The sequence below is a fragment of the Brassica napus genome, chromosome C6, assembly GCF_020379485.1.
Source record: "Brassica napus cultivar Da-Ae chromosome C6, Da-Ae, whole genome shotgun sequence".
Lineage (NCBI taxonomy): Eukaryota > Viridiplantae > Streptophyta > Magnoliopsida > Brassicales > Brassicaceae > Brassica > Brassica napus.
The window spans coordinates 33,460,847-33,488,523 of record NC_063449.1 but is presented as its reverse complement, the minus strand read 5'-3'; the positions used below and the strand labels follow the sequence as shown (position 1 = coordinate 33,488,523).

At 31.6% G+C, this 27,677-nt stretch overlaps 3 protein-coding genes across 4 annotated transcripts; 2 read left to right on the top strand and 1 right to left on the bottom strand.

The window, feature by feature from the left end:
* Positions 1 to 774: 774 nt before the first annotated feature.
* LOC106353530 (phosphatidylinositol/phosphatidylcholine transfer protein SFH5-like) lies at positions 775 to 4,570 on the bottom strand. Of its 2 annotated transcripts, none has more exons than XM_013793294.3 (14): positions 4,282 to 4,570; positions 3,877 to 4,186; positions 3,340 to 3,439; positions 2,994 to 3,260; positions 2,825 to 2,902; positions 2,631 to 2,732; positions 2,476 to 2,525; positions 2,282 to 2,381; positions 2,085 to 2,177; positions 1,891 to 2,004; positions 1,667 to 1,787; positions 1,230 to 1,594; positions 1,041 to 1,118; positions 775 to 948 (listed from the first exon to the last, which is right to left on the bottom strand). In XM_013793294.3, exons 1-14 carry the CDS (start codon positions 4,310 to 4,312, stop codon positions 928 to 930), a joined length of 1,830 nt encoding a protein of 609 aa, XP_013648748.1. In that variant the 5' UTR covers positions 4,313 to 4,570; the 3' UTR covers positions 775 to 927. The 2 variants fall into 2 exon arrangements, with proteins under 2 accessions (XP_013648748.1, XP_013648749.1); XM_013793295.3 differs by having other exon boundaries at positions 1,667 to 1,781; positions 4,282 to 4,541.
* A 2,899-nt stretch (positions 4,571 to 7,469) lies between these two features.
* LOC125588492 (glutathione S-transferase T3-like) lies at positions 7,470 to 8,345 on the top strand. The gene has a single exon (XM_048759860.1). The coding sequence runs from the start codon at positions 7,470 to 7,472 to the stop codon at positions 8,343 to 8,345; it is 876 nt and encodes a 291-aa protein (XP_048615817.1).
* A 15,376-nt stretch (positions 8,346 to 23,721) lies between these two features.
* Positions 23,722 to 24,965, top strand: LOC106353536 (bZIP transcription factor 44-like). The gene has a single exon (XM_013793300.3). The coding sequence runs from the start codon at positions 24,207 to 24,209 to the stop codon at positions 24,741 to 24,743; it is 537 nt and encodes a 178-aa protein (XP_013648754.1). The 5' UTR covers positions 23,722 to 24,206; the 3' UTR covers positions 24,744 to 24,965.
* Positions 24,966 to 27,677: the final 2,712 nt, after the last annotated feature.

The following is a 27,677-nucleotide window of genomic DNA, read 5'->3' as shown; positions in this document are numbered from 1 at the left end:
AACGCCAGAACCACCACCGTCGAACGCTATGGATCTCCGATTAGGGTCCAACAAACCAGAGACAACATGCAAAGAGACAGAGAGATAACGATAGAGGAGAAAACAAAGAAAAAAGGAGTGAAAAGGGTAGGAGGAGAGACTCCGGTGTCGGCTTCCGCCGAGCCGGAGCTAGGGTTTCAGAAGTTTTTGGTGAGAGGTTGGAGAGTTGGGTTTTTAGAGAGAGAGAGGCATTTTTTTACCACGCGAGACTTTATTTATAGCGCCAGTTTTTGAGCTTCAGAAAATTCACAACCGATGTGGGAGAAAATACAGGAAACACCTAAATTAAAAACACGCAATCAAGCTTTATGCGTCTTGGGCCTCCGAAATTGGACCTATAAAATTTCATGTCCAAACATAGTTTTTCGTATTTTTGTTAACACGATTTAAGGTCTTTTCGCAAGTGAAATCGTTTTGTCTCTCTGTTAATCTTCTGTGTTGAATACTTGGTCATCTACAGTGTTATTTTGATCTATCGATTCTCTCTTATGCTTAACACCACAACAACACAATTAGCTGTCTGAGCTTAAGAATTGGTCAAGTTTCATATTCGTACGCATTTTTAGAATATTATTTTTTGTAATTTGTAGTCATATTATCCATACATATATATTAATTTATATAAGTTAGAATTGCTCATGAGCTGAGAGAAAATGGTCTCTGATATGAATAAAGATATACGATGAATATCTACTGGACATGGTCTTCCGGAACTCCCCCCCCCCCCCCCCCCAAAGTATCAAATATTTTGCCTATGAGACCTCAATTTTGTATATAAAACATTGTTCTACCATATGGTGTATACAAACTTACCAACATACTCACAAAGCATAGCCACGGCCCACCACCTTCTCTCATAAAATAGTAATCCAAGTTCTCTCGGTCTCTTCACCAACACAACTTCTTTCTCTGCTTATTTTTCAACAAATAAAAACACATTTAGTATATTCCATACAAAATTCAAGTTTATTGAGTGAGAAAATTGAGAAGTGGTTAGTTACCCGATGGTACTTCTCGTCTTCTTCACGGTCTATGTAAGCCAAAAGATCATCCTGTCTCATTAAAGCCTCATGTAAAGCCTGAACCATTAAAGACAGTATCAAGTTACTACACAACAAAAACATTTCCTTTTATATCCAATCAGCCAGTATAAAGAAACTAACATGGAACTGAGAGATTTTAGTTCTTACCTTTTTGGTAGCTATGAGCTCTGCTTCAAGCGCATCCACGCGATAAACAGCTGTATTAAGCAACTCTTCTTTCTCCCTAGGCATCTCATGTCGCTTTGAGTGCAGTGTCTCCACTTGTTTCTCAAGATCTCCTAGTCTGTTCACAACAGAAGCCACGAGGTTTCTCTCTCTGACAGTTGAATAAACCGGTGAAGGAGGACGAGACTCTCTAGCGATTGGTTCATCAACTGAAGATTCTGACTGAGAATGTTCTTTACTCTTTGGCAGAGCCACCGCAGATACCAGAAACGTAAACAATGTGGCTAGCCACCTCAAGATATGACTAACCGGTCCTAACTTTCCCAAACCGGGTGACTCCTTGGGGCCTGCACCAACAACATTCCACTACAGTGAAACTTTGCATTACATATCTTAGCATTTGGTTTTAACTATTTTACCTTGTGGAGTTTTTGGCTTCTCATTAGCCATCCAAGCAACATCCACAACTTTGTCCACCATTGGTGAGTCATACTCTGAAGAGTCAGTAGGATATGATCTACTATTGGTCCTAATCTGCAACTAAGGTCAGATATTATTTAAACAAACAAAAAAAGGTCAGATATTCAAGTAAAGTGTTATTTTGAACTGCAAACTGTAGTTTTAGGTACAAAAAAACTCTTACATCTTCACAAACAGGAGTCAACTTTGGAACATGACTCTCCTTGTTTGCTTTTGGAGAAGCCATCTCTTCTAATTCAGAGCTTGATTCCGCTGTTGAGGTGTCACTAACTTTAATCTGAGCCAAAGTGGACAAATACTGTACGCTAAGAAATTATCAAATACATGTTTAATTAGCATCCAAGTAAAGACTATTACCCCGGGAAAAGGTGGCTTATCACATGAGTTCATCCGGGAACCACTGTTTAGAATAGATGCATGTCTGCAGAGGGTTCCACCACTTTGAACCATCTACAAGTGGGAGATCAGTTAGATACATAGCTTACTCTATTTTTGTGTTAATCTGAGTAACCAAACACACAGAGTAAACAATAAGTTGTGGAAGGTTGATTTACAGTTAATATCTCTGGGTCTTTCCAGGGACCTTTATCAGATCTCATACAGCCACCTTCATCAGCACATGTGCAAGTGCCGCCAAGAAAATCTGGCAGCTGACTGAACAAGTTCCAAATATGAATAGGGAGTTAAACCATGTTTTGGAGTCTTGAGAAGCAAACAAGAAGAAAGCTGAGGGCTGAGAATTATTTACCTTGCATCAATGATCTCAAGTAACTTGTTCTGGTACTTGTTACCAACAACCTATCAGAAGAACACATGGACACCAGTTTATGGCATGATACTAACATAATATTTCATATAACGTGTGGATATGTAATAAATGTGTTAAAAGAAAGGTAGTTTTACATGGATCTTTGTTACTGTTTTTGGATCAAGAAATGATTTCACTGATCCCCAAAGTAGCTTAAAACCAGGACCAGCATTGATGATGAACATGCGTTGTAGTGTCTGCATATCACATGGTTTATATTATTAATCACAACCAACCAACCACACACACACACATTTTGTTAAGGAAACTAATAGCAGCCAGCTCAAACCTCAGGGTAGTTATCATTATCAATCTTTTGCAGCTGGATTATGAGATCCCTCGCAGGCTTCGAGAAGTTCTTTAAACCCTGCAAAACATAATTTTAAAAATTGAAAAGTAAGCAAGGACATTAGTAACACTAAACAAGGTAAAAAAAAAAGTAGTTTTTTTTTAAGTACCACGCCTTGAACGTCAAGAATGGTGGTGCTAGAGTCAATGTGTCTCTTAGCAGCAATGCAGCAAGCAGGAAACTTGATACTAACAGTCTTCTCAAACTCTCGAACATGATACCTTATGTATCTCTCTAATGTGGTGGCTTGAATGAGTTTTGCCGGATCGACTTTCCCTAACCTCTCAATGTAAACAGGTCTTCCTTCTTTGTCAACACCATGATAGCCTTGAGGGTAGTATCTGAGAACCTCATCCACCTCTTGAAACTCAAAATCCTAGAACACAAATACATAAATAAATAAATAACTCTCATCAGACAAACACGCAAATAACACTTAATGTTAAAATCATTACCTCGACAATAGTGTCTGTACCAAACTCTTGTCTCCACTGAATCATGTTACTCCACATCAGTTTGGTTTTCCCAACGTCAAACTTCCTCGCTTTCAGGAACCTGCAACATGATCTCATCATCATCTAGGAGTGTTAACTTGTATCCGATCTGAGCTAAAAATAACTTGTATCCGATCCAAGCTAAGAAAAATATCTGAATGAATATCCGAACTCGAAGTGTTGTTAATTAAACCCAAAAAAGTCCGAGAATCCTAACCTAAAAATCCGAATAAGCAGTCAAAATAAGTATCTAAAATGTATGTTTATATGATATCGGAAATGTTCGAACCCAAAATGAATTCAAATAAAAAAATGAGTTTTAGATAGAAATAATTTTTTTTTTACCAAACAGGAAAATATTGTTATCCGAACCCCGACCAAAACATATATAAAACCTGAACGAGGTCTGAGAGGCTAAACTCGGAAAACATGATTGGAACAGATACCCGAACACACTCATGCCTATACAATGAAAATCTAGAGAGAGAGAGAGATGACCTCAACATGATGTGATAATCATCAAGCTTTGGAGGAAGTAGATTCTCAGAGAGGAGTAGACTCCTTAACTCATCAACAGCTCGCAGTTCCTCAACGTCGTGAATGTCTTCAATGGTAAGAGAGAAGTTCCGATCAGTGCTTCTCCTCCTACCGCTGCTTCCTTTCTTCTTGAGAGAGTGTCTCAGTTTGCTTGAAGCTTTGGCTGCTTTCTTCTTAAAGGTGCCGATTCTTGTTCTCTTCTCTTCCTCTGAAACTTCGAAGTCTGATCTCCGTTCTCTTCTCTCATCATTGCTTGAACACCCTTCGAAACCTGAACAATCAACTCACAAACTCAATTCACAATTCGAATTCTGTAAAATTCAAAACCGCGATCATCGGTGGGGATAACGATGAGATATTTCTTACAAGGTCTGGCGAAATCGAGAGGGCCTGACATGAGGAGACACGAATCCCGAGAACTTGGGATTGCGGCAGCCGAGAGAGAGAGAGAGAGAGAAGCGATCGGAGAGAAATTGAAAGAGACGTAAGAGGGAGAAGAAGTAAAGTGTTCGGTTTTAATATGATTAAATGTGTGTGTTTAGTTTAATTAAGTCAATATCTTGCGTTACAGACTTTAACAAGACATGGTTTAATAATTGTTGCCGGAAACACAACCACCGTCTGGGACTTTTTTCCTCTCTTTCTTGTTAAACCAGTTTTGTTTTGTTTTTGACCTTGAAAATAATACTCTCGGATTTAAATGTATGATGTTTAAGTTTTTACACATATATTAAAAAATAATAAATGCACTATTTTAATTGTTACTTTTTGGTTATATCAATAAAGTTTTACCACTCATAATTTTACTTTTTAATTTATTTTTAAATTTTAAAAATAAATACATTAATTATATCTCAAAACATCATATATTTATATACAAAATAAAAAGATAGAACATCGTATATTCGTATCCGGAGGGAATATTACTTTAGATTTCATTATACTAAGATTTGCATCCATACTACTAATATTTCTGGAAACAATAGTTTCAACGAAATGTAAGATATTATACAAAAAATTAAACCTTGTTTTTTTCTTTTGTTTTTTTTTTTATATTGGACCAAATCTCGCGTTAAGTGATTTTATAATTCAGACATTTGATTGATTATTTAGTTTATAATTAATTAAAAATCATAAATTTAATTTTTTTTTCTATTAGTTTACAAACACTTTTGCGCCTTACATTTATTGTAATATAATAAATTATCTATTAAAAATGGTAAATAATTTAGTAAGTGAATTAATTTTATTATTTAGTAGATTACTTTTGGGCTAGTTTAAAACATAGATGCAAATGTTTTACTATAAGGACCATGAAAACTATCACCCTTCATGAGTGGTAAAGAGTTACCTCGTAGAGCCATACGATCCACGGAACTATTCCTCGCACAACCCGTGGAGGGTGGAGGGGGGGGGGGGGGGGGGGGGGGTACCATGGATATGGGCTTTGTGGATAACTTTTGTGACCCCCTGGTGATCACGGCTGCTCTGGATTCACTATAGTTTCGATCTTGTTCTAATATGGGCTTTCAGGTCAATCACTTATGATGATTCTATTGCTTTATTAATTTATACACAAAAATCTCGTCTTCAATTTATTGTAATATGATAAATTATCTATCAAAAATAGTACTAAGTTAAACAAGTGGATTAATTTTGCAAATCTTTAGTTGATTACTTAATGGTAATAGACGAAGATGACTTCTATTATAAAAATAAGTTCATTTGTGGATTTCTGAATTGCGAGTGTCATCCACACAAATTTGTTTATCTTTAAAATATATGATCTGTTTTCTTTTGAATCTATTGCATATAAATTTATAGATTTATTTTGTTCTAGTTATCATCATCATAAATTAGATTTTACATATGTAGAGCTCATTTGTGACTTGTGGTTGTCATTCATTCTGCCGGTGGAACACATGTTGTTGGGATATTTTTAATTTTTATTTGTATGGATGCAGTTTTGTTTTTTCTTTTATCGGGAAAACATAATTAGATTTTTAGGAAAACGATAGAGAAAGAGATAAGAAGAGAAAAGAAAAAATAGAATGTGATTTTGGTTAGTCGGTGAATTTGAGTTTTTTATTTGGATAGCGAATGCAATTTCTGTCTTTTATTTAAAAACCATTTAAATGTTAATTGGCAATACAAAATCTTAATTCTTTTAATGTTCTATTACTTTTTGTCACTTACACCAACATTATCCGTACACCAACATTATCCGCAATTCTTAGCTAAATTGCTTAGTAATAATCATCCAAAATTTAAATCAAAATTATGAAAAAACAAAAAAGTCGTCGGTTAATTAAGAATTTTTCAAACATGTCCTTGAGGGGCATGTGGCGTAAGGCGACATGTTTACCGAATGGGGTAGGGGAAAGTAAATTTTACGGTATCAATTTCATTCTCATCGTCTCCCTATTCTCTCTCTTTCGTCGGCGATTTCAAACAGACGGTCATCTGGTCGTTCAATCTACACCGATCTCTCCGTATTTGGGTTTGATTGGAAATTTATATTGTGACGATTTGATTGCATGCTTTTTGTTTGTGATTGTTCATCGATCTGTTTCTGATTCTATGCTTGGTGTTTGAGTAAGTCTAATTGAAAATTAGGGTAGATTTAGGGATTTCAGAGATGAAGCTATTTTTAGATTCCTTTTTTTGATGAGTACAATTGATCTTCGATGGATTTCAGTGTTTGAGTAAATGTAAGGGTCTTCTCTCTGCACCGTGTCTCTGTTTTTTGATTTTTCTTCTGCAAATCCATTCAAAGGTTTATTCTTTTCCTTAGCTTTTTCATTTTCTGAGGAATGTTGTATCAAGAATTGTGTATTTTCTGTAAATTAATTACAAAGGGTGTATCTTTATGTAGTTTTCCGGGTTTCATTAGCTTGCTTTCTCGTTGATTTCAATTGTCACCATATTGGTTTATGATTTTGGGGTTTTGGTTATCTTTGTAGATTTGAGAATTCGTGTTTAGAAGTTCAGTGTTTATAGGGTTTATCATTTTTGGTAACTCAGTATTCGTTTTGTAACTTGGTGATTTATGGTGTGTTCTCATAGCATTATTTTTCAAATGATTGGTAGAATACAAGATTTGTTAGAAAACGACGTATGCGTGGTGATTCACTCATTCGAGTTTTATGGTGTGTTCTCATACCATATGTAACCTTTTTGCGAAAAAGCATATTGTTTAGTACGTTTGTTCTTGTAGTTGGTTTAGAACGAAATCGTTTTTAACTTAATTGAGGGTTAGTGAACTAAATTGACAAGTCGGAATGAAGAGATGTTTATGGTTAGTTATTTGTCATTGGAGTCTAGTTTGTTTGAAACCAAATCCTCTTATAATTTAATTACTTGATAGCTTTTTGGTTGTGCAATGTGTAATAACTCTTGATTAGACGTTGGTAGTTTATGGTTATGTCTTTATTATTCTTACTTATTGCTTCTTCAAGTTTCACCTATTAAACCCCAACCATCCCTCATTGTATCATATATCTCTGGTTTATCTACGGTTTCTCTTCTATACTCCTCTCTCTATTCTAATCAATATGGATTCAAGGAATCCATATAGTCAGTCTCGTAGTTATGTAGGCCTTCTTAACAGTCAGAACTTTCCTTATGAAAGTTATCCTTCTACTTTAAACTTTGGAGCCTCAGAAATCCCTCCTTTCAGTTCACAACAAACCGACGCTCCAGATGTACGTGAAGACACACCAGTGGCCTGTAGGGAGAGAAGGAAATGGACTCTAGCTGATGACGAGGTCCTAATAAGTGTGTGGCTAAACACATCTAAGGATGCTGTTGTTGGAAATGAACAAAAATCAGGGACCTTCCGGAAACGAGTAGGTGAATATTATGCAGCAAGTCCTCATGCTAGAGAGAGTGGTGAACCAAGAGAGCATCTCCATTGTAAGCAGAGGTGGCACAAAATCAATGACTTCACCAACAAATTCTGTGGTGCATATGCGGCAGCAGAGAGACATATTAGTTCTGGTCAGAATGACAATGATGTTCTCAAGGTGGCTCATGACATCTTCTACTCTGATCACAACACGAAATTTAATCTTGAACATGCGTGGTGTGTGTTGAGGTATGAGCAGAAATGGCTTAGCCTTAACACTCCTAAACCTAGTGGGAGTTCAAAGCGAAAAGCTGGAGAGACATGTTCACAAACTTCAAGCACCACTGTTGGTGATCATGAGATCCGTCCTGAAGGTATCAAGGCTGCTAAAGCTAAAAGGAATAATTCTCAAGGGAAGTCTCTTGCTGAGTATACGAGCATTTGGGAAATGAAGAAGGAGGATCTCATGATGAAGGAGAAACTGTCAAAGCTTGCCATACTAGACACACTCCTAGCCAAGAAAGAACCACTAAGTGAGGCTGAAGAAGTTGTCAAGAATAAGCTACTCCGCCAGTATTTCTGAGAACTTGTCTATGTTTCTATGTTAGAACTATGTCTTAAAATTTATGTGTTTAGTACTTTGTATTATCTTAAACGTGATGAATTCCCTTCCTGTTTGCTTTTAAAAGGTCTATCTTTATTAATGAATAACTTAGAATGTCTATCTATGTATTTCTGCTTTCTACTTTATAAATGAATGTTGCTCTTTTATTAAAAAATTGTCTATCTTCCTGGATCATTAGATGTCTATCTAATATGATTAGTTTTTTTCAGGTTTAGTTAACATGGGCCGTCGATATAGCTACAGCCAGCCTTCAGATTCAGAGGAGTATGGTGGGGAGATAGCTGACAGTGGATACATCTCAACGGAAGAGCTTATTCGTCGGGACCAAGCTGAGTTAAGCATCAATTATGGTGCGCCGGCTCAGTACCCTCCGTAACCCGAGGTTGAGTTTGGATTCCCGTAGACATGCTACTGTGGTGGTGAACCTCTACTAGCAACGTCGTACACAAAATAGCAAATATTATGAGAGCATGTATCATACTCTATAATATGATTGTCGAAGATGAACGATCATCATTCACTCAGTATGACGTTTTTGAATTTAACAAGGAGAAGATGTGGATGATACATTTTCCGTCGATATGCCTACAAATCTCGGCAATACAATTGATCGTCGAGCGAGCGTTCGGAGTAGACAAGCCCATCAACAATTAAAAAATGATTTGATTGAAAATATATGGGCTAAATTTGGACATCTTCCAAATAACATATAATTTGTAAGTTTCTATGAATTGAATAAAATGTGTGTTTGCTTTTATTTATTAAGTTTGTAATTTTTTTTTGTATTTTTTTTGTTGTTGCAACTTTGTAATTTTATTTATGTTTTCAATTTTAATGTTATACGTTTTATTTAAAACTTATCTTTTATATATCATTACTCATTAAAATAAAAAATTAATTTACTAAGAGGCAACAAAAGTCCTACCAATAATCTACATTTTTGGGATTGTCTCTTACACTTTGTCTCTTAGCATAAAAACATAACAAAATAAGCTAAAGACTAAAAAAAAAATCCTACCAATAATGTTGCTCTTAGATGTAAACAAAGTGGCAAGTAAAATAAGTTGGAAAGAGACAATTAAAAATACATAAAAGGTTCTAATTTACAGCCTAAACCAAAGTTTATTTTAGTTTGAAACACACCTGCAGCTTTGTCGGCAAAGGCATCTCGTTTATCTTTTCTCATTTGCTAACCATATCCATAGAGACTATTATGCCACTTTGACTAAAATAAGCTGATCACTTAATAAATCACTACTAATTAATTTTTGTTTCTTGGGTAAAATACATAGCCGGACAAGATTAAATTTAATTAAATCAGAGTGGGCTTAATGACATAGATTAATAAGTAATATGTACACATCACATCACGCTATATAACATATACATTATACAGTTTTCCCTGGGACAATGGGTTAAGTGCAGAAGCATTCTCCGATCTCAAGACTCTGTTCCTTCCTCCACTTTGATACCGACAATGACTTCTTCTTATGTACAGAGACAAACACTTGTTGACTGAGCTGTCCGAAGTAGAAATATAAGTAACGAAGATGACACAATTATTTACATGAATTTTCTTCTGTTCTTCGTACCCTTTATGTGTATTTCTTCAGGTTATGCTGCCCGAAACTTGCTAAGCATGTCTTTCCACTCAGATGCAAACTATAAAACAACAATGTCGTTGTTCTTAATGAAGAGAAACGCTACATGGAAAAGTGGATCAAAGTCATCTAAACTGATTAGTATCATAACAATTAACATAAAAGCTTACCAGCTTCATCACACCGCTTTTCATTAACAGCTTGCACCATGTTGCTCAAAATATTGAACTCTTTCGTATCAAGACAACCTGACCATGTGGTCTATACAAAAGCACAACAAAGCTTTAGGTTTCGACACTCAAAAATTCAAAAGCTAGCAAGATAGATATGATCTGCAAATACACTAAATGCAAACCTTTGAAAGGTATAGTTGTGCAAAAATATACGCCTCGTGAACTTTTTTGGTGACCCTAACAAGTCTAACCTGTAGAAAAGTTAAGAGAAAGAGATTACATACAGGAAGATAGACAGAGACCATAAAGACATACTTCGTAACCCATCTTCTCCACCATTTCCCTCACCACATGATACATAGTTGGTCTTGTTGGATTAAGCTTGAAGTAATTTTTGTGATGTAAGTTACTTAATCCTAGTGTGTTATGTTTATCTATAAGGATTAGGAAATATCTATTAGTGATTTTTTTTTTTTTTAATATCTATTAGTGATATACCTAATGAGTTTAGGGATTTGAGATTTATATATTAAGAGATGCAAAAGTGTTGCATAATTTATGACTTGTGGGAGCTTTAGTTTTTGAAATAGTTTTCTAAAGCATTGATGTTAATAAGAAGTGAAGTTCTTATTCGTGTGTGTGATCTTATATTCGAGTGATTACGTTTTCTATAGGTCTCGTCTGCAAACTAAAAGTCTCCAATTTCCGAGGCCCATAAGCTTATAAGATTTTAAATAGTTGAAACTACTTTGTATATTTCCATTTATTTGGCCTGAAACGAAGCCCAACGTTGCAGCCACAACAGGTGATAAAAAATACAATGACCGCGAGACGGTAAGAATTAGTAAATGGACACAACCTCGTTTTTTGTTTTTTTTTTTCCTGGTCGGCTCCTCGTTTTTTTTTTTTTTTTGCTTAAAAATGGACACAACCTCGTTTACATACTCAAAAGTCGAAAGCATAAATTTCTGGTCCGAAGCTCTATGTTTTGCGTTTTAGTTGATGCATCCACCAAGCCAGTGCTATTGTTCATGACAAAATGTTATGGATAAAATAACAATTATGGATCTTTAAAGACCTCCAAATATATATATACAAGAAAATTAGGATTGATAATCATAAAACAAGTGCTCCTCTATTTAATATTAGTTGGTTTATAAGGTTTTTGCACAATTATTAAAAAATTGTTACTTTTTTTAATTAGTTTTGCATTAATTAAACTTAATCCAATCAATAAAAAATCATTCAACAAAATACAACTAGTCTTTTTTTTTAACACTGGTTTATTAGGATATTACAATTACGAGAAAAATTACATAAACGATTCGACAACCGACAATATTACCTGCCTTATGAGGATCTACATCTAACTGCATCACCACAATAATACCTGCCTTATGAGAATCTACATCTAACTGCATCACCAGAGTCGTCCTATGAAGATCCATGCCTGACTGGATTGATTTGCACCAAGTTGAAGATCTCTTGTAAACTAATTTTCTTCCGTAGCATGCATAATTGTTTTAATAAATCGCTTTCTCTGTGAATTGAAACTTGGACCTAATGATGCAGAAGCATTACTGAACCACTAGTCAAACCATTGGACTAAAAGAGCTTCCACAAATACAACTAGTCTAAAGCGCCAACCAACACAGAGATCTGATAACATCATTTAAATCTTAAAACATCATTTAAATTAAAACAAAAATAAAATTTTAAAACACTAATTAAAATGAAACAGAGGAAGTAACTTGTATATTATTTATTAAATATGATTTGTTTTATATCCAAATAAATAAAAACTATAAAGGTAAATATAAAAGTAATAGTTACAATCAATACTATTAAAATAGAAGTCATGAATTCTTTCATATGTGATTTTTTAGTTGGACATTTCCTTAAAAATCTATTTCCTTAAGCCTAATAATATAAAATATCTGTAACTAATTATCATAATATCTTTTGATATCTTTTCATTTTAAATATTAATATATTCTTTAAAAAAATTCTAACAAATTTGTTGAAAAATATTTTAACAAGATCTCATTTTTAAAAATTTTATGTAAATATTTTCACTAATTTCGTCATTAATAATAAAATACTATTTTCATTAATATATATCCAGTTATCGTTTACAAAATGAAAAATAAAAATTCTATCAAATTTTCATTTATTTTATAATCATAATTTTCATATTAAAATAAATATTATATTGAACTAAATATGATCAAATTATATTTTTTTTGTCAGTGTGATCAAATTATATTAAATTTATATATTAATATATTTATTTTCATAAATATAAATATTTATATTGAAATATTTTCACTAATTTTGTAATTAATAATAAAATACTTTTATTCATTTATATATATTCAGCTATCGTTTATAAAACGGAAAATAAAAATTACATCACATTTTCATTTATTTTATAATCATAATCTTTCATATTAAAATAACTATTATACTGAACTAACTATCATAAAATTATATTGAATTGATAAATTAATATATTTTATTTTCATATATATAAATATATATATTAAAATAATATAATATGTTAGCAAACGGGTTACACATAATGAACTATATAATACATGTCTTAAAATTTTATATACATAATAATATTATCTAAAATGAATAAACATAAGCAATTTCTAAAAGGTAATCGAGAGCTCTAAAGTACGGGTAAGAATTTAGCATAAATTAAAAACAAATTAGATTTTAAATGTGTTTCATGTATATAATATTTTGTTTAATAATCAAATGAAAATTTAATAATACAAATGACAAATACATATGACGATTTGAAACAGTTAATTAATTACGACATGTAAACTATAAAATTATTGTATTTGAAATAGTTATACAAACATTTAAATATATAATTAACGTTAGTATATGTATATATATATATATACTAATGATGCAAAACAAATATCTATATATATATAAATGAAATGAAACATCCGCGCAAACCGTGCGGATGAAAGTCTAATTTAAGATTAAAAGATCTATATTAGAAGAAAAGAAAATTTTGAAACATTTAAATGAAGTAAGTAATTATTAGATTAAATATTAAAACAAAAAAGATATTCATATGAGCGTATATATGTGATAAGGTACTTCGAGATTGTTGCGACTTTTTAAGATTCGATGTCGGCTGCTCTTCACTCACTCTCAAGACTTTCGCCTCTCCCAACCAATGCTACCATTTGTCTATCTTTTTTTTTTAACACTACCATTTGTCTATCTTTCGTTTTTTTTTTTAACCGTCTTTCTTTCGTTCTTCCTTTATTATAAACTTATAATCACTTTGCGTATTTCTTTTTTCATTTTAACTTACATATAGAGCATATGTTTAATCGATTGTCACGTTGGAATAATTAGTTTTTATATCAAACAATTATACCACTAAAACCAAGTCGTTTTCCAAAAGTCCAAAATTGGTTAATTATATCACTTGAAATCACGCAATCGCATTTGATATAGAATTAGGATTGGATGGTTCCATTTTTTTAAACGTAATCAATATGACTAATTATCAAACAGAAGCCATAACAATTAAAAATGTGTGGTCCTTAGCCATTTTCACACAACTAAACCTCTTTTTTATGGTGTAGCACACAACTAAACCTAGCTATTAAACAATATAACATATCAATATATCATTATTTGCTTAACAATGTATTTAATATATATCCATGCACTTCAACAACAGTCTCAGCGACTACAAAATAGTATATCATTAAGTGCATGAACCTCAAATACGTATCCGTCGTCTTTTTGACTACTTTTAGCAACTAGTTATCTCCTTTTAGTAAAATGATCGAAGCTTAATATTTGATACTTTGATGATGTATGAGACACGAACACGAAGTCTAAGCAACTAATTAAATAGAGCCAACAATTTCAAAAAGCCATGATCAAGGAGACACACCATTATATGGAACACGATCGTATAATTTGTATTATATGTGTATGTACATAATATATATATATATATATAGTATATGATATATACACATTAATACATGTGTACATATATGTTTATATGTCTCTTCGAATCTGGTTTTAATATCCAAGATATGATAAATAATTTTCGATCATGCATGCATGTCCGATATATGCTGGTATCTGAAACTTGGTACTCAAGAGTATTTTATTCTGCTCAGAGATTCATGTATTATTATTTTCTCCGTTTAGCTATTCTTGGTCTTGGTTTGAAGAGAGTAGTTTTAAAATTCACATATAATCTAAAGTTTGAAAGCATTTCTCTTGAACAGAAGAATATCTCCTCCTTGTATATATATTGAGTAGATTATTCGTCATTCCATTGTATGACATAGACGCACCCATAATTAATCTGGTTATGTTTTTTTTTAAACAGCAATCTGTACTATGTCTAGTTAGCAAAATCTTCCACTTTTACCAGTCAGTACATTTTCTCGGACCGTGAATATTTGGAGAAAAAAAATCAACTGAAGTTACTTAGTTTCAAATTCGAAATCATACTTTATATAACTGGAACAACCACTTCTAGCAATAATTAGCCACTTTGTTTATTACTAACTATTCACTCATTAATTAGCTAATATTTAAGTTCTATAATTCGCGTGATATAAATAAGTTCGATTGATACTATAATACTCTATAAGTATAATGTTTATACGAATAGGGTGATACTACTTTTTTTTTTTGGGGGGGGGGGGGGGGGGGGGGGACAAATACCAGGGTGATACTACTTTAAGTGTATGTAATGCACTGGTAAATAAATGTTCATTTCGGTTAAACTCACTATTATATTTTGACGTGCATGTCATTATTAATTTATTACATTATATACTTATACATGTTCAGATTTCTGCCTTACTACCGAAGGAAAAGTCCATCATGACCGTACAAAGCTATGCAAGAAATTATCGGCCCCGAAGTTGCAACATTAGTTTTGATGTGACTGTCTTTACGTAGGTTTTTCTTTATTATGAATGGTCAATATGTAAGCAATGTCAATTGATATTGTATTGTCGTTGTCTATATGTGTGAGGCATACGACGTGCAACGTGTCTATACATGTTTGCAATATCTTCTGATTTACTTATGAAATTTATAGCAATTGTGTAAATAAATATTTTCAGAACGTGATCAATAAATTTGAAATTTCATCAAAAAAAAATTATATCAATTAGTTTAAAAGAAAATATTTAGGATTCTACAGAGAATTCTTTAGAATCATCCAATTTTATTTGTAATTTAGCTGTTATAATTAACTGAACTGTAAAAACATATGTATTTTGTTTAAATTTATAAAGATTTTACAATATCAAATAAAAGTTCAAATTATGCAACCTAATGATTTATACTGATATCGCAATTGTGTAGTTTATAATGTGTATGTATATGTGTAAGGTGTAAACAATAAATGTTGTTTTTAGTATTTTGGTAAAAAGTAGAACGAAATGAAGAAAATAAATGGAACCGTCGCAGATACAAACGTTTACATTTTGTTAAGAGACTCCTACAGAGGTCAGAGAACCTTGGAGAATGTTTAAGACATTACAAAAAAACCATGTACGTTAAGTGAAATGGAGGGGGGACAAAGAGGAGAAGAACTTCAAGAACATACCAACCTTTTAAGGCTAGCTTTTATAAAAATGAAATCGACCCCAATTGTTTGCATGCATTTACTCTTATTTGACCCTACGTGAACAACCATCAAAGTTCATAGTTTGTCTTTCTCCTTCATTGATTAATTTAATTGCAAAAATGATATTTCCAAGCTTCCATGAAGGTCGTCGAGACAGTCGATTGAAACATTATACGTCTCTTTTATAAATACATTAATTACGAACCATGGGTGAGGGAAACATAAAACAAAAACCTTGGGAGTCTCATTGGTTGCTTGCTACTTTTCTATTTTATCTTACGTTTAGATAGATATGTTTAACGACCATTAGGCAACTGTTTTCTACTAAGTGAACAAACCATCTAAACTTATCTATTTTCTCGTTTATGTCAATGTATTTATAACTAAACTATAGAGAGTATGGGTTTTCTTACTTTCTTTGTGTTATTATAGAGTTTGATTCTAACTACGAAGTACCTAACCCAACAAACGAAAAATGTTCATATATAACCGAGTTGTCCAAAAAAACGTTCATATATAACCGAAAGTGGTATATTTTTCTAGGATGCCTTCATACAATTTGTTTTATATTTCCACATTTCTTTATATGCATATTATATAACATAATAAATAAAGTGTACATTCATGAAAGTTGACTAGTCACCAGAACCCACCTTAGTAATAATTTGGCAAAACTTCTTTTGGCTTTTAATTTTGCAATTGGATCGAGAGAGGGATTCCACAATTAATTGTTAAAGCTAATGTTCTGTTATTAATTTTAATCAACGCATCAGTCATTGAGGTTGTTTGTTTTTCTTTTGTATGAAATCCATTCGGATCAAATAATATAAATATTATAATAGATACGAAAAAATAATACAAAACAGATGAATAAACTCAACAAATAAATGACACAAAATTTAGCATGGTTCATCGAATAGATATATCTATGAGCAAAGAAATCTCGTTTTAGTTGGAAACGATTTCATATTTCAAAATACAAATAATGTTACAAACACACACAAAACACATAGAATTATCTAAACATAAAATTTGTTAAACTCCCAATGCTATAAGAAAGATATACAAATTGAGAGTTTCGTTCTCTCCTATAGAATTATCTAAACATAAAATAATATAGGCGAGAGCTAAACTCCCAATGAATGATGTAGCAAAGCATTATATAACCCTAATTGAATCGACACGACACTTATATACAGAAAACACACTATTTTTTGAATAAATGTTAAATTTGTATTCATTAGGAAAAAACATTTTTACATCAAATGCAATGCGACGAAATTAAGCATTTAGTGTAATCCTAATTCTTTTTGTGACCTTACTCACGGCTTCCAAACCAAAAAATAAGAGAACCCCCAAATTTCTTTACTATTTTCATATACAAATTTCTTCAGACTAGATATATGAAGAGGTGCACATTTTCATTGGCCATCCTTGATTATTTTGAATGATGATTGATGATACCTCTCTAATCAATTAGTTCAGTTTTCTGCAAGTTAGAAAAACAAAATTTAGTAAAAGAAAAAAATCGTCGTTCTACAGTTTTCTAATTATTTCATGTATATATGATTTTATCATTCTTTTTGCATGATTTTTTTTCACGGTTCCATTATTTATACAACATTGTTACCAACGAAAGCCATAAATTAACTACTTGGCTTTATCAAGGTAGTACATAAGATTAAAAAAGGTGGTCTGAATATAAAACAACTCCAGTTACAAAAAATAAATATAAAACAACTCCACAATGCTCGCAAAGAAAGAGAGGACAAAGCAAAAGAAGAGAGATCAATGCTAAGGAAGGAAGATAGGGGCATGTGCTTGAGAGTTGAGATGTTAGGCAGATTCGGAATCTTTCAGACATCTTTTTCTTTCTTACATCCTCTCTCTCATCTCTTTCTCTTACATACATGTCTTTTTTGTAACAAAGATAATTATTATTGCTACATTTTGATTCCGCTTTTGATATAAGAACCTGTATTTGCCAAAACGCAGTATCTTTGCCTTAGCTTTCTTTTATAATACTTTTTCCATTTCGGTGTATATGTTTCACTAAGCAACTTGGAACCCTTTGGCGTTGGGTGAAAAGAGACTTCACACCACTGACCACACACCCACTTACCAAACGTTGATGTACCAAATCTCTCTACTTTGATCGAGTTTTATCATTTTTGAGATTCAAATCGAAACTAAAAAGATGCTCTTTCATATAAGTAATATGATGTTTGCAACGTGCTTTGAACTTTACACTTTTTAATTGAGTAAGTAGGTCAAAATATATAGATTCTAAGTACGTGTATACATTGGATTTAAAAACTAAGGCAAGTTAACAGTGCTGAGTTTGTTTAGATTTCATTATCTTGTAGTTTACATTATAGCTAGTTAAATGAACTAGTTTTATTGATTTTTTTTGGGTGTAATTATTGATCATTTATCTGACCTAGTAAACAATAAAACAAGGTTTATGAATATCTATGCACTATTGTATGTGTATTAGGATAAAAAAGGTTTAACGTTTTTTTTTTTGTTATGAATGAGATGTGAGATGTGAAATGACATTATTTTCTGTTAAATGATTTTTAGGTGTTGATTATAATTAATTATTTTCTAAAGAGTAACAATTTTATTTATAGATATCTATTGTGGGATGTCTTGTGCATACCCAATACATGACGCATTTTGTTCTGTTCTTCGACTAATTTTGGATTTATGAAAAAAACTGGAGTTAATCTTACTTAATTCCTCCAAACCCACGTGATCACATTATCGAGGAACCAAGTCTTAAGCTTGGGTAATATATGTAAGATAGATGAGTCTTGGACATCTACATCACAATTCAGTGGGTGTAGATAGGTTTGAATGAACAGCTAGGGAAATGTTCAACTTACGGGGACACAAAATTACCCACGGCGAGAGTCTGCCTTGCATTCAGAAGTGGAAACACTACGATAGGCGATGAAAAGTATGCTCCAGCATTCAATATGTCAGAACTTTAGGACGGATTGCAAAGATTTGATCGCTATGATTAAAGAGCATCATACTTGGCCAAACTTTGCAACATAATTAAAGAAGATAGAAACTCTACAAATATACTTTCTAGACTTCAATATCATTCATATTCCACGAGCGCAAAATCATATTTCGGACTTTTTAGCTAAGACTGTGAGGTCTTTCCGTAGAGATCTTTATTTTATTGGTTGTTCTATTCCGGCCTGGTTACCCAGATCACCTCGAGTTTGAGTAATAGAATAATAGTTTTTCGCTGTAAAAACAAAAAAAATCCTCGAAACCTTTTATTTGGGAATCTATATCTGTAATATTTAATTTTCAATTTATTCGGTGTTGATTGGGCATCTATATCTTTATTTTTTTTTTCAATTTATTCGGTGGGAATAAACTGTCAATTAGATGGTACAATAGTTTTGAGGTTGTTGGTTGCTTTCTGTATTTCCATCGTTAAAAGACAAAAAATATCAAAGTATATAAACTCATTTATAAATAACTAAAAACTAAATTATTATATTTATTTAAGCTATGACTTTTAAGTTTTATTTCTAAAATTATTTTACAAAGTAAAAAAAATATTTAATAAACTTGTGGTTTATGCAGTATTCCTACAATTTTACAAAATGTTTCTAAATGATCGAAGGTGTACGTTTTTCTATCATACATGTGTGATATTTTGGCAATTTTGCAAATATCCCATTGTTTTCACGTATATATTTAAAAGCTGTTAAGTATCTAATTAAAGTAATACATATATGTTTTCTCAAAAAAGAGAGTAATACACATAAACATAGCTTAAATAGAAAACAACGATTAAAAAAAAAGGAGAAATCCTTTTCAAAAAAAAAAAAAGAGAGGAGAAACTAAATTATATGGCTAAAACGAACTGTCAAAAGACAATTAGTACAAATTACTTTTCTTACCTGAGCCAAAGAAAAAGATACCTAACTAACGTCAGACGTCACTTATTTGCTTGAACCAATATCGATTATTTGAAAGTTTTGATTATTAGGTACAAGTAAAATGACACGTGTCGATCTGACACCGCATATATACTGTTTTACATGGGATCCACATGTGCGAACAGAGCACACACTCTTGCACGTGAGATGCCCGTACGATGACGGTCTATTAAACAAAATTTTAGCGTCTCTACGCATCTCATCGGGCGTCTCTACGCGTCTCCACGATTTTGAAAAAAAGGGTATACAAAATATGCACAATAAGAAACGTGTGTTGTGGATCTTTTGCACTGTTCGCGGATCCAATCGATACGTTGCACCCCGCAATTGGTGCACTTTTTTTTTAATCAGAAAAAAATAAAAATAAATAAAAGACTTTAGCGATGCAGATGCTCTAATAATTTAGCTTAATATTTAAGAGACTTTTAAAACTCAATTGTAGATCATATTTAGTCGAATATGAAATTTTATTTTCAGTTATACAAGAATTTTTATATAGTTTTCCCAAACCTTAATTGAGGTATACTTTGTACAGTACTCCATTCGTCTCAGATTACTTATCGTTTTAAATTTCAGCACACATATTAAGAAAACATTTAACTTTGTATATTTACTAGATAAAAACATCATTACCAATACACTTAACCACATTTCAAACAATTGAAAAATAGATTAAAATATAAAATCAATAAATTTTGCATTAAAATTATAAAACAACACTTATTTTGAAACAAAAACTTTATTCTACAACGACTACTAATCTGAAACAGAGGGAGTATAATTTTATTTGAAAGCAGAAAATTATATATAGAAGTTTGTGATGACAATGAAGGTCGAATGATGCCAATATGCCAAGTCAAATCCTATTTATTTCTCTTAAAAAAATATTATTATTTTATTTAAAATTAAAGTCGGAGAAATTTTATGTTTACTATTTTCATAGTATCACTTTTCATCTTTACCATCACTAAATGAATTTTCAAAAATACATTATTCATTAAGTGGTAAAAGACTCTTATACCATTGTTCGCTATATATAAAATAAATCGTTATTTATATAAATAAAAAATAAAAAAATAAAAATAAAAATAAAAAGATATAATTTTTTTTTTATGTTTTCGAATTATACTTTTTTAAAATTCGAACTTTTTTATAAATTTTTTTTTGAATTTTTTTTTCAAATTTTCTTTTTGAAAATCAAAAATTATGTTTGAAACTATTTTTTAAAATTTTTAATATTTTTAAGTATTTATTTATATATTTATTAGAATCCTAAATTTCACATTCCAAAAATCATACTCCACCGCTCAACTCTAAATCCTAAGTCTAGATTAGTTAACCCTAGATATATAAATGTCTTTTACTCTTCATTATAAGTGAAAGTAAAAGTGGTTAGTGTAAACATGAAAAGTGGTACCATGAATTTGGTATTTGTGGCAATTTTCCAATAATGTTTGTAAGAGTAGTTAATTAATAATTTAATACCAAAGCTATTTGTTCTTGCTGTGGACAAAAGGATGAATAAAGCCTTGAATCTATTTGATTAATTTGTGCAATAGTTGCTAATCAAATGGAGATAGCAAAAACAAATATTTGCCAACAGGAAATATAGTTAACTAAGCAGTAGTAATCTATTGGCAAGAAGAATGAATAAAATGTATATATATTAGTTTAGGTTTAAATTCTGCCAAAATCTTAGTTGTTATTGTGACCGGATGATAAAATTATGTCTTGTGTTTTCCTGGAAAATTAGTTGAGATTTAGCCCTGATAACTTCGATTGGCGAAAATAAAAATAGTTTATTAAATAACTTTGACGACCAAAGTTATCCTATAAATGATGTATTCATGTCTGTTTAAAATGTGAATCATAGTATTCATTCTTATGGAAATGAGAATGAAAAACAAGAGATTTTTTTTTATAGAAATATAAATGAGTAGATATGTATTGATTTAAGTACGGAACTTTAAATTAAAAATAAGTATAGTTTTAAAAGTTAGTATGAGTTTAAATTTTTAAGTGAGAAAAAATAGTTTAAAGAGATTAATTATTTAATAATCTCTATGTTTCATAAAAAAAATGTTGTTTTGACTATTTATATAAAAAAAATATAATTTTAGAATTCCATTACGACTATACATAATTTGAACTTAATATTAATGGTAAAATGAATTGATCTTATAAATAATTTTATTTTCTCAACTATTATTGGTCAAATAAATGTATTCAATAAAAACATAAATATACTTTAATCATTTTTTATTTGTATGAAAAATATCAAAGTAATATTTTCATTAAATGGTGGAGTATTTTTTTTTTATTTCTAACTAAAAAAATAGAAAAGAATGAGCTAAAAATAATAAAACACAAATAGAAATAAATAGAAGGTGAATACAAATTTCATGCTTGTAGACTTGTAGTTGAGGAATAGTTTTGGATTATCGGAAATCATATTACTATATGTTTATGTACTCAAAAAGTTCCGGGCTTTGAAACCATAGAATAGAAGTACTAAATAATCTCTTTAAATTAATATTCTATAAATTAATATACACTAAGAATTTCTATAAAATAATATAATTTTATAGTTCTAAATTGAGTTTTTGGTTCAATTAGTATATCGATAAATTAATATCTCTATAAATTAATAAAAAATTATAGTTTTGGTGTAATCCCAACATTATTAATTTATAGAGGTTTCACTATAGTATATAATTTTTTAGGTAAGACATTAAAGTTGATGCTCTTTGCATTTTGCTTATCAAGATGAATTCAATGCATGGTTTATTTCGTGATAGAATTTTAAAATACTGATTGAAGTTTCCAATCTTGATTGAATTATTGACATAGGAATATAGCAGAACATTAAATAACGGAAGTACCCATACATGCATTCTGAAATACCACCTCTACCCTTATCCCGTCATCTGTCGCATCCTCCAGGTGTCCGTTGCTGAACGGTTTAAACTGGTACTCTGGGCGGTGATTCTCATGTATTAAAAATGAGAATCGAGAAGGTTTTCAATTATTTAATTATAACTTACTTATCCTCATACTCCATATGTTCCTAAATATAGGAGGTTTCAAAAAAAATTAATGTTCTAATATATAAGATGTTTTCAACTTTCTAGATAATTTTTAATTTATTAAAAACTGTGTAACTAATCATATTTAATAATCTATTTTATAATTGGTTGACTACAATTATTTTATAATTTTAATGACATTTTCTAGACAAAAAAATAATTTTCTTAATATATGTATTTTTTCTAAACATCTTATATTTAGAAACAGAAGGAGTATATTGTAAAAACAAATTTTAGATTTTCATAGGTATTAAAATAGTATATACTGGTTTATTAATTAATTTTAAATGATTACTTTTAACTAATTTAACGTTTTATTTATTTTTCATAAACTTCAACCATACCTAGCTACATTTTAACTTATGTTTTAGTTTAAAATAAAATGAAATTAATTAATCTTAAAATAATTTTAAATATAAAAAATCTAAAATCTTTTTAAAAACTCAAAAATCTAATTTTCAGAAAGTATTAGTTTATTTTAGAATTTATGAGTATAAGAATTTATACAAAATGCTACCATTTGACTACACATTACTTTTAAGATAATTAAATCAGAGAATAAATCTTGAAGGTTGCAAATTTTCATAAAAGGAAAACCTGAGAAGGCTTACTTTTCCATAAACAATGACTAAAATGGTTATTGGTTATTTAAAGAATCAATAATTTAAAATTAAACCCATACACATAAATAAAAACAAATATTGCAAAACAGCTGTAAACTTGACTGTTTCTACTTCACATGCTTCATCGCTCAATAGTTTCCAGATTCCTTTTAATTATTTTTATAATATTCACTCCTTTTTAATTTATGTTTATTTATTTTTTTTCTTTCTCCCACTCTATAAAACCCCTTCTCAAACCCATAAGTTACCTCTTCTCCCTTCGCTCCCGAATACATACATCACTTCTAAAACTGTTAGTGTTTTTGTCTTCCTTTTTCTAAACTTTTTCAGTTTTTTTCTTTTTCGAGAGACAAAACCTGTTCTGTTTTTTTTTTTCTTTATAATATTGATGTGGCAAAGAACTGGATCTTGATGTTCAAACATTCATGTCGTCTCCGGTAATTAGTGAAATCCTTAGATCTGGGCTTACTATAGATTCGTCTCTTAGACGCAGGACCCATCTCGTTCAATCTTTCTCCGTCGTCTTTCTCTACTGGTTCTATGTCTTCTCATAAATCATCTCTCCTTTAGCTCTAATATATATATATATAACCTATAACTATATACTATACCATATAAACCTTTTATAATAAGATTTTATAGATTTTCAAAACCCTAACTTGGGTCCTGCGTCTTTCATTTGTATTAGCAATTCCTGTGTGTGTTTTCGATATATAAAAATATGAATAAAACTGAACTCGGATCTCCGACAAGCAACTCGTCTGTTTTAACGACCGGTTTACTAAACTCCGGTTCGGAGTCTGATCTCCAACAACGTGATCTACTCGACGAGCGGAAGAGAAAGAGGAAGCAGTCGAACAGAGAGTCCGCAAGGAGGTCGAGGATGAGGAAGCAGCAGCACTTGGACGATCTAGCAGCTCAGGTGACGCATCTACGTAAAGAAAACGGCCATATCATCGCCGGAATTGCCGTCACGACGGAGCACTACGTCACTATCGAGGCGGAGAATTCCATTTTCAGAGCTCAGCTCCTGGAGCTCAACCACCGCCTTGATTCCCTCAACGAGATCGTCGACTTTGTCGAGTCGTCTTCCTTTGAGATGGAGACTGGTCAGGGAGGAGGACTAGTTGACTACGGTGGCGGCGGCGGCGGAGGTGGTGGATTTTACGACGGGGGGATGAATACTCTCAATCTAGGGTTTTATAACCAACCAATCATGGCTTCTGCTTATACTGCTGGTGATGTTTTCAACTGTTGATATCATCGTGAGTGTGACGAATATGAATGACATCAGGGGTAAGCATGTAACTTTATTATGTATGATGTGATGTTATGTTTTTTAGTTGTAAGATAAAAATCAATTAACGCTTAATCAGTGTTTAAAACTGTGATATCATTAAGATGGTGATGTGATTTGGCTGTAAGTGGGTGAAAATGTTAAAAAAAAATATATATATATTTATATTAAAATGGAGGACTATTATTTTGTCTTTTTATATAGTTTCTGTTTTCCTTATTTGGGAGCATTTGTTGCCTTTATTAGAAAAGATGATTTGGCTATTAGTGAAGAATGAAAACAATGTGAGCTCGTGGACGGTTTCATATAAGAAGGTGGTCCATTTAAAATACTATTTATAAATGGAGTGTTGTCATTATTTTGCTCAAGACTATATTGTCCAAAATGTCATAATAGTGATGCGTTCTAGTACTTGCAACAAAATGAATTATTATCATGGGTCACTCCAGTTTTCTCTTTTTCAAGAATCCTACGTACGATGCACGTGATCTCACATCTGGATTGATTAATGTGTCTATGGATCAATCTACTTAAATTAACACACTTATATTTATACGAGTTACAATCTACAATTTTCAACCTCAAATTATATATATTTAACCACCCAAGTGTGGTATATATAGTGGTACGGCGGACTTGAAAATGTGTTAAACCTTCTAGATTTGAGATCTACCAACTCAGATATGCTCATTTATGTGGCTAAACAACATAGGTATATAATTCCACTCCGAATAATCACGTCTTTTTAGCACTAGTTGATAGATTTTCAGAGGATTACTCAGTTGGGTTTCAATTCACCCCATATTTTTATGTTATCAAAAAATCTTATATATATTTTAGTTAAAACTGCTGGTGCTATTTTTAAGGAAGAATTGATATTTTTAATCTTTCTATTGCATATACTTCTATCTAATACAAAAATCGTTTATATATTAATCTAACCCAAACATTTATATACTATAACTATATTAAAACTCAGCTAAATGGTTAGTGCCATATATCCCTTTGTGATCAGTTTTTTTCTTTGATTCATTACTTGTTAATTTCTGGACTTAATACTTGTGTACTGATTAAAACATTAATTATCCACTGGAGAAATTCACGACTAAAGCTCATACTAATCTTGAGGTATGCGGAAGAGTTAGATATTAGAGCATGAGCGGTAGTCTTTTGAATAGTCAATCATTTATTTATTTCAAAAGAGAGAGAAAGAGAGAGTGTGAGAATCTCTCAAACAAAATTTTCTAAAAGTTTTTTGAGAGACCCTTTCAATACTTGTCATCTCCAAATAACTAATACTTTTTAGAGAAATTTCTTGGAAAAATTGACAAATATTACTCACAACTTGATTTCAAATGTAAAAGTAAACTCAAACTTAAATCAAATGCAAAAGTAACCAAAAGACTATTGAAATTACAACCAGCCTCTTGTGAACAAACAAAAAAACTGATTTTTTTTTTACTTTTCTAACCCCCGTAAGTCGTCTGGACTAGTTCTATTTAGAAATAATTTAAAATTTTTGTAAAAAATATTTTGATAAGTGAAAAATTGAAATCATGTGATTAACATATGTTTTAAGAGATATAAATTAAGATATAACAAAAGTTAATTGTTTTCAACATAGATGAGTGAAAGTAGTGAGTCATGATATTATTTGGTTTAGGTTTTGCCAACATATGTTGTAGTATTGTATGTGTTCTTAGGGTTAGATTTTGGAATGCATAAATATTTTTTTGAAAACTTTAAAATTTACCTAAGTGTGTTTAGTTCTGTGTATAGTAAACACTATTTAAGTATAACTACGGCTTTATAACGTGGTTAGTTAGTTAATTTAGTCAATTTAGTTTAGGTTTAAATTTAGGGTCTCGGACGACTTACTAGTAAGTCGTCTGATGTACAGTATTCAACAGACGACTTACTAGTAAGTCGTCCAAACCGGACCGACCCTTTAATTTTTTAATGTACTTTTAAACCTAACCGGATTATTTACCGGACATATATAAGATGTTTTTTTTTATTCACTGTTTCGCGAAATTCAGAAAACCCTAACGCCGTTTCTCTCAAAGGCGATTTCCGTCGATTCTCTCTAATCCATCGTTCTCACCGCCGGTTTTCTCTCCGCCGTTATCACCGTCGTTCTCACCACCGTTCTCACAGCCGCTTCCTCTATATAAGATCTGAGAGGAAACCCTAGCGCGCATTCTCTCAGAGGCGTCTCGTTGAACTCCGCCGCCGGTAAGTTATATCTCTTACTGTTGAGTGATTGATTGAGGAAAAGATGAACATAAAACGTTGTCTCTATCAATTTATACACTCGTTCTTTTTTCACGTCTATTTTTGCAGATATATAACCATTATATCGAAGGCGACTATATCTTCTCCGAATTTTCAGGTCTGCTTTAAAATGTTCTACTTGAAGTCAAGACTTTGCAGACAACTTAATTATAAGTCTTTCAGCTGGAAAACTTGCCAGACGACTTAATTATAAGTCTTTGATTGTTTTGAGATGGTTGACTTAATTATAAGTCTTTGATTGTTTTGAGATGGTTGTCTTTGATTGTTTTGCAGGAAAAAAAAGTGGATATATCAGAACTCCCCCGTAGGATACATACATTAGGGGAAGAGCCCCCCACAGTGCATAGCATTTCGTATCATACTTGTTGGACGTTGCATAATGCTAGAAAGAAAGCTCTTCATGATGACGAATATGAATAGCTGAAGGAGTCGAAGTTGGGAGTTTTCATCAAGTTCCAAGAGCTGGGATTTGATTGGGCTTCAAGGCTGGTTCACTACATGCTCGGTTTCCAGCTGGACATAAAGAAGAAGTATGAGCTGTGGAGTCGGTCCAGAATCTGTGAGGTTTTCACTGTTAGAGTTTGAAAACCTCACTGGTCT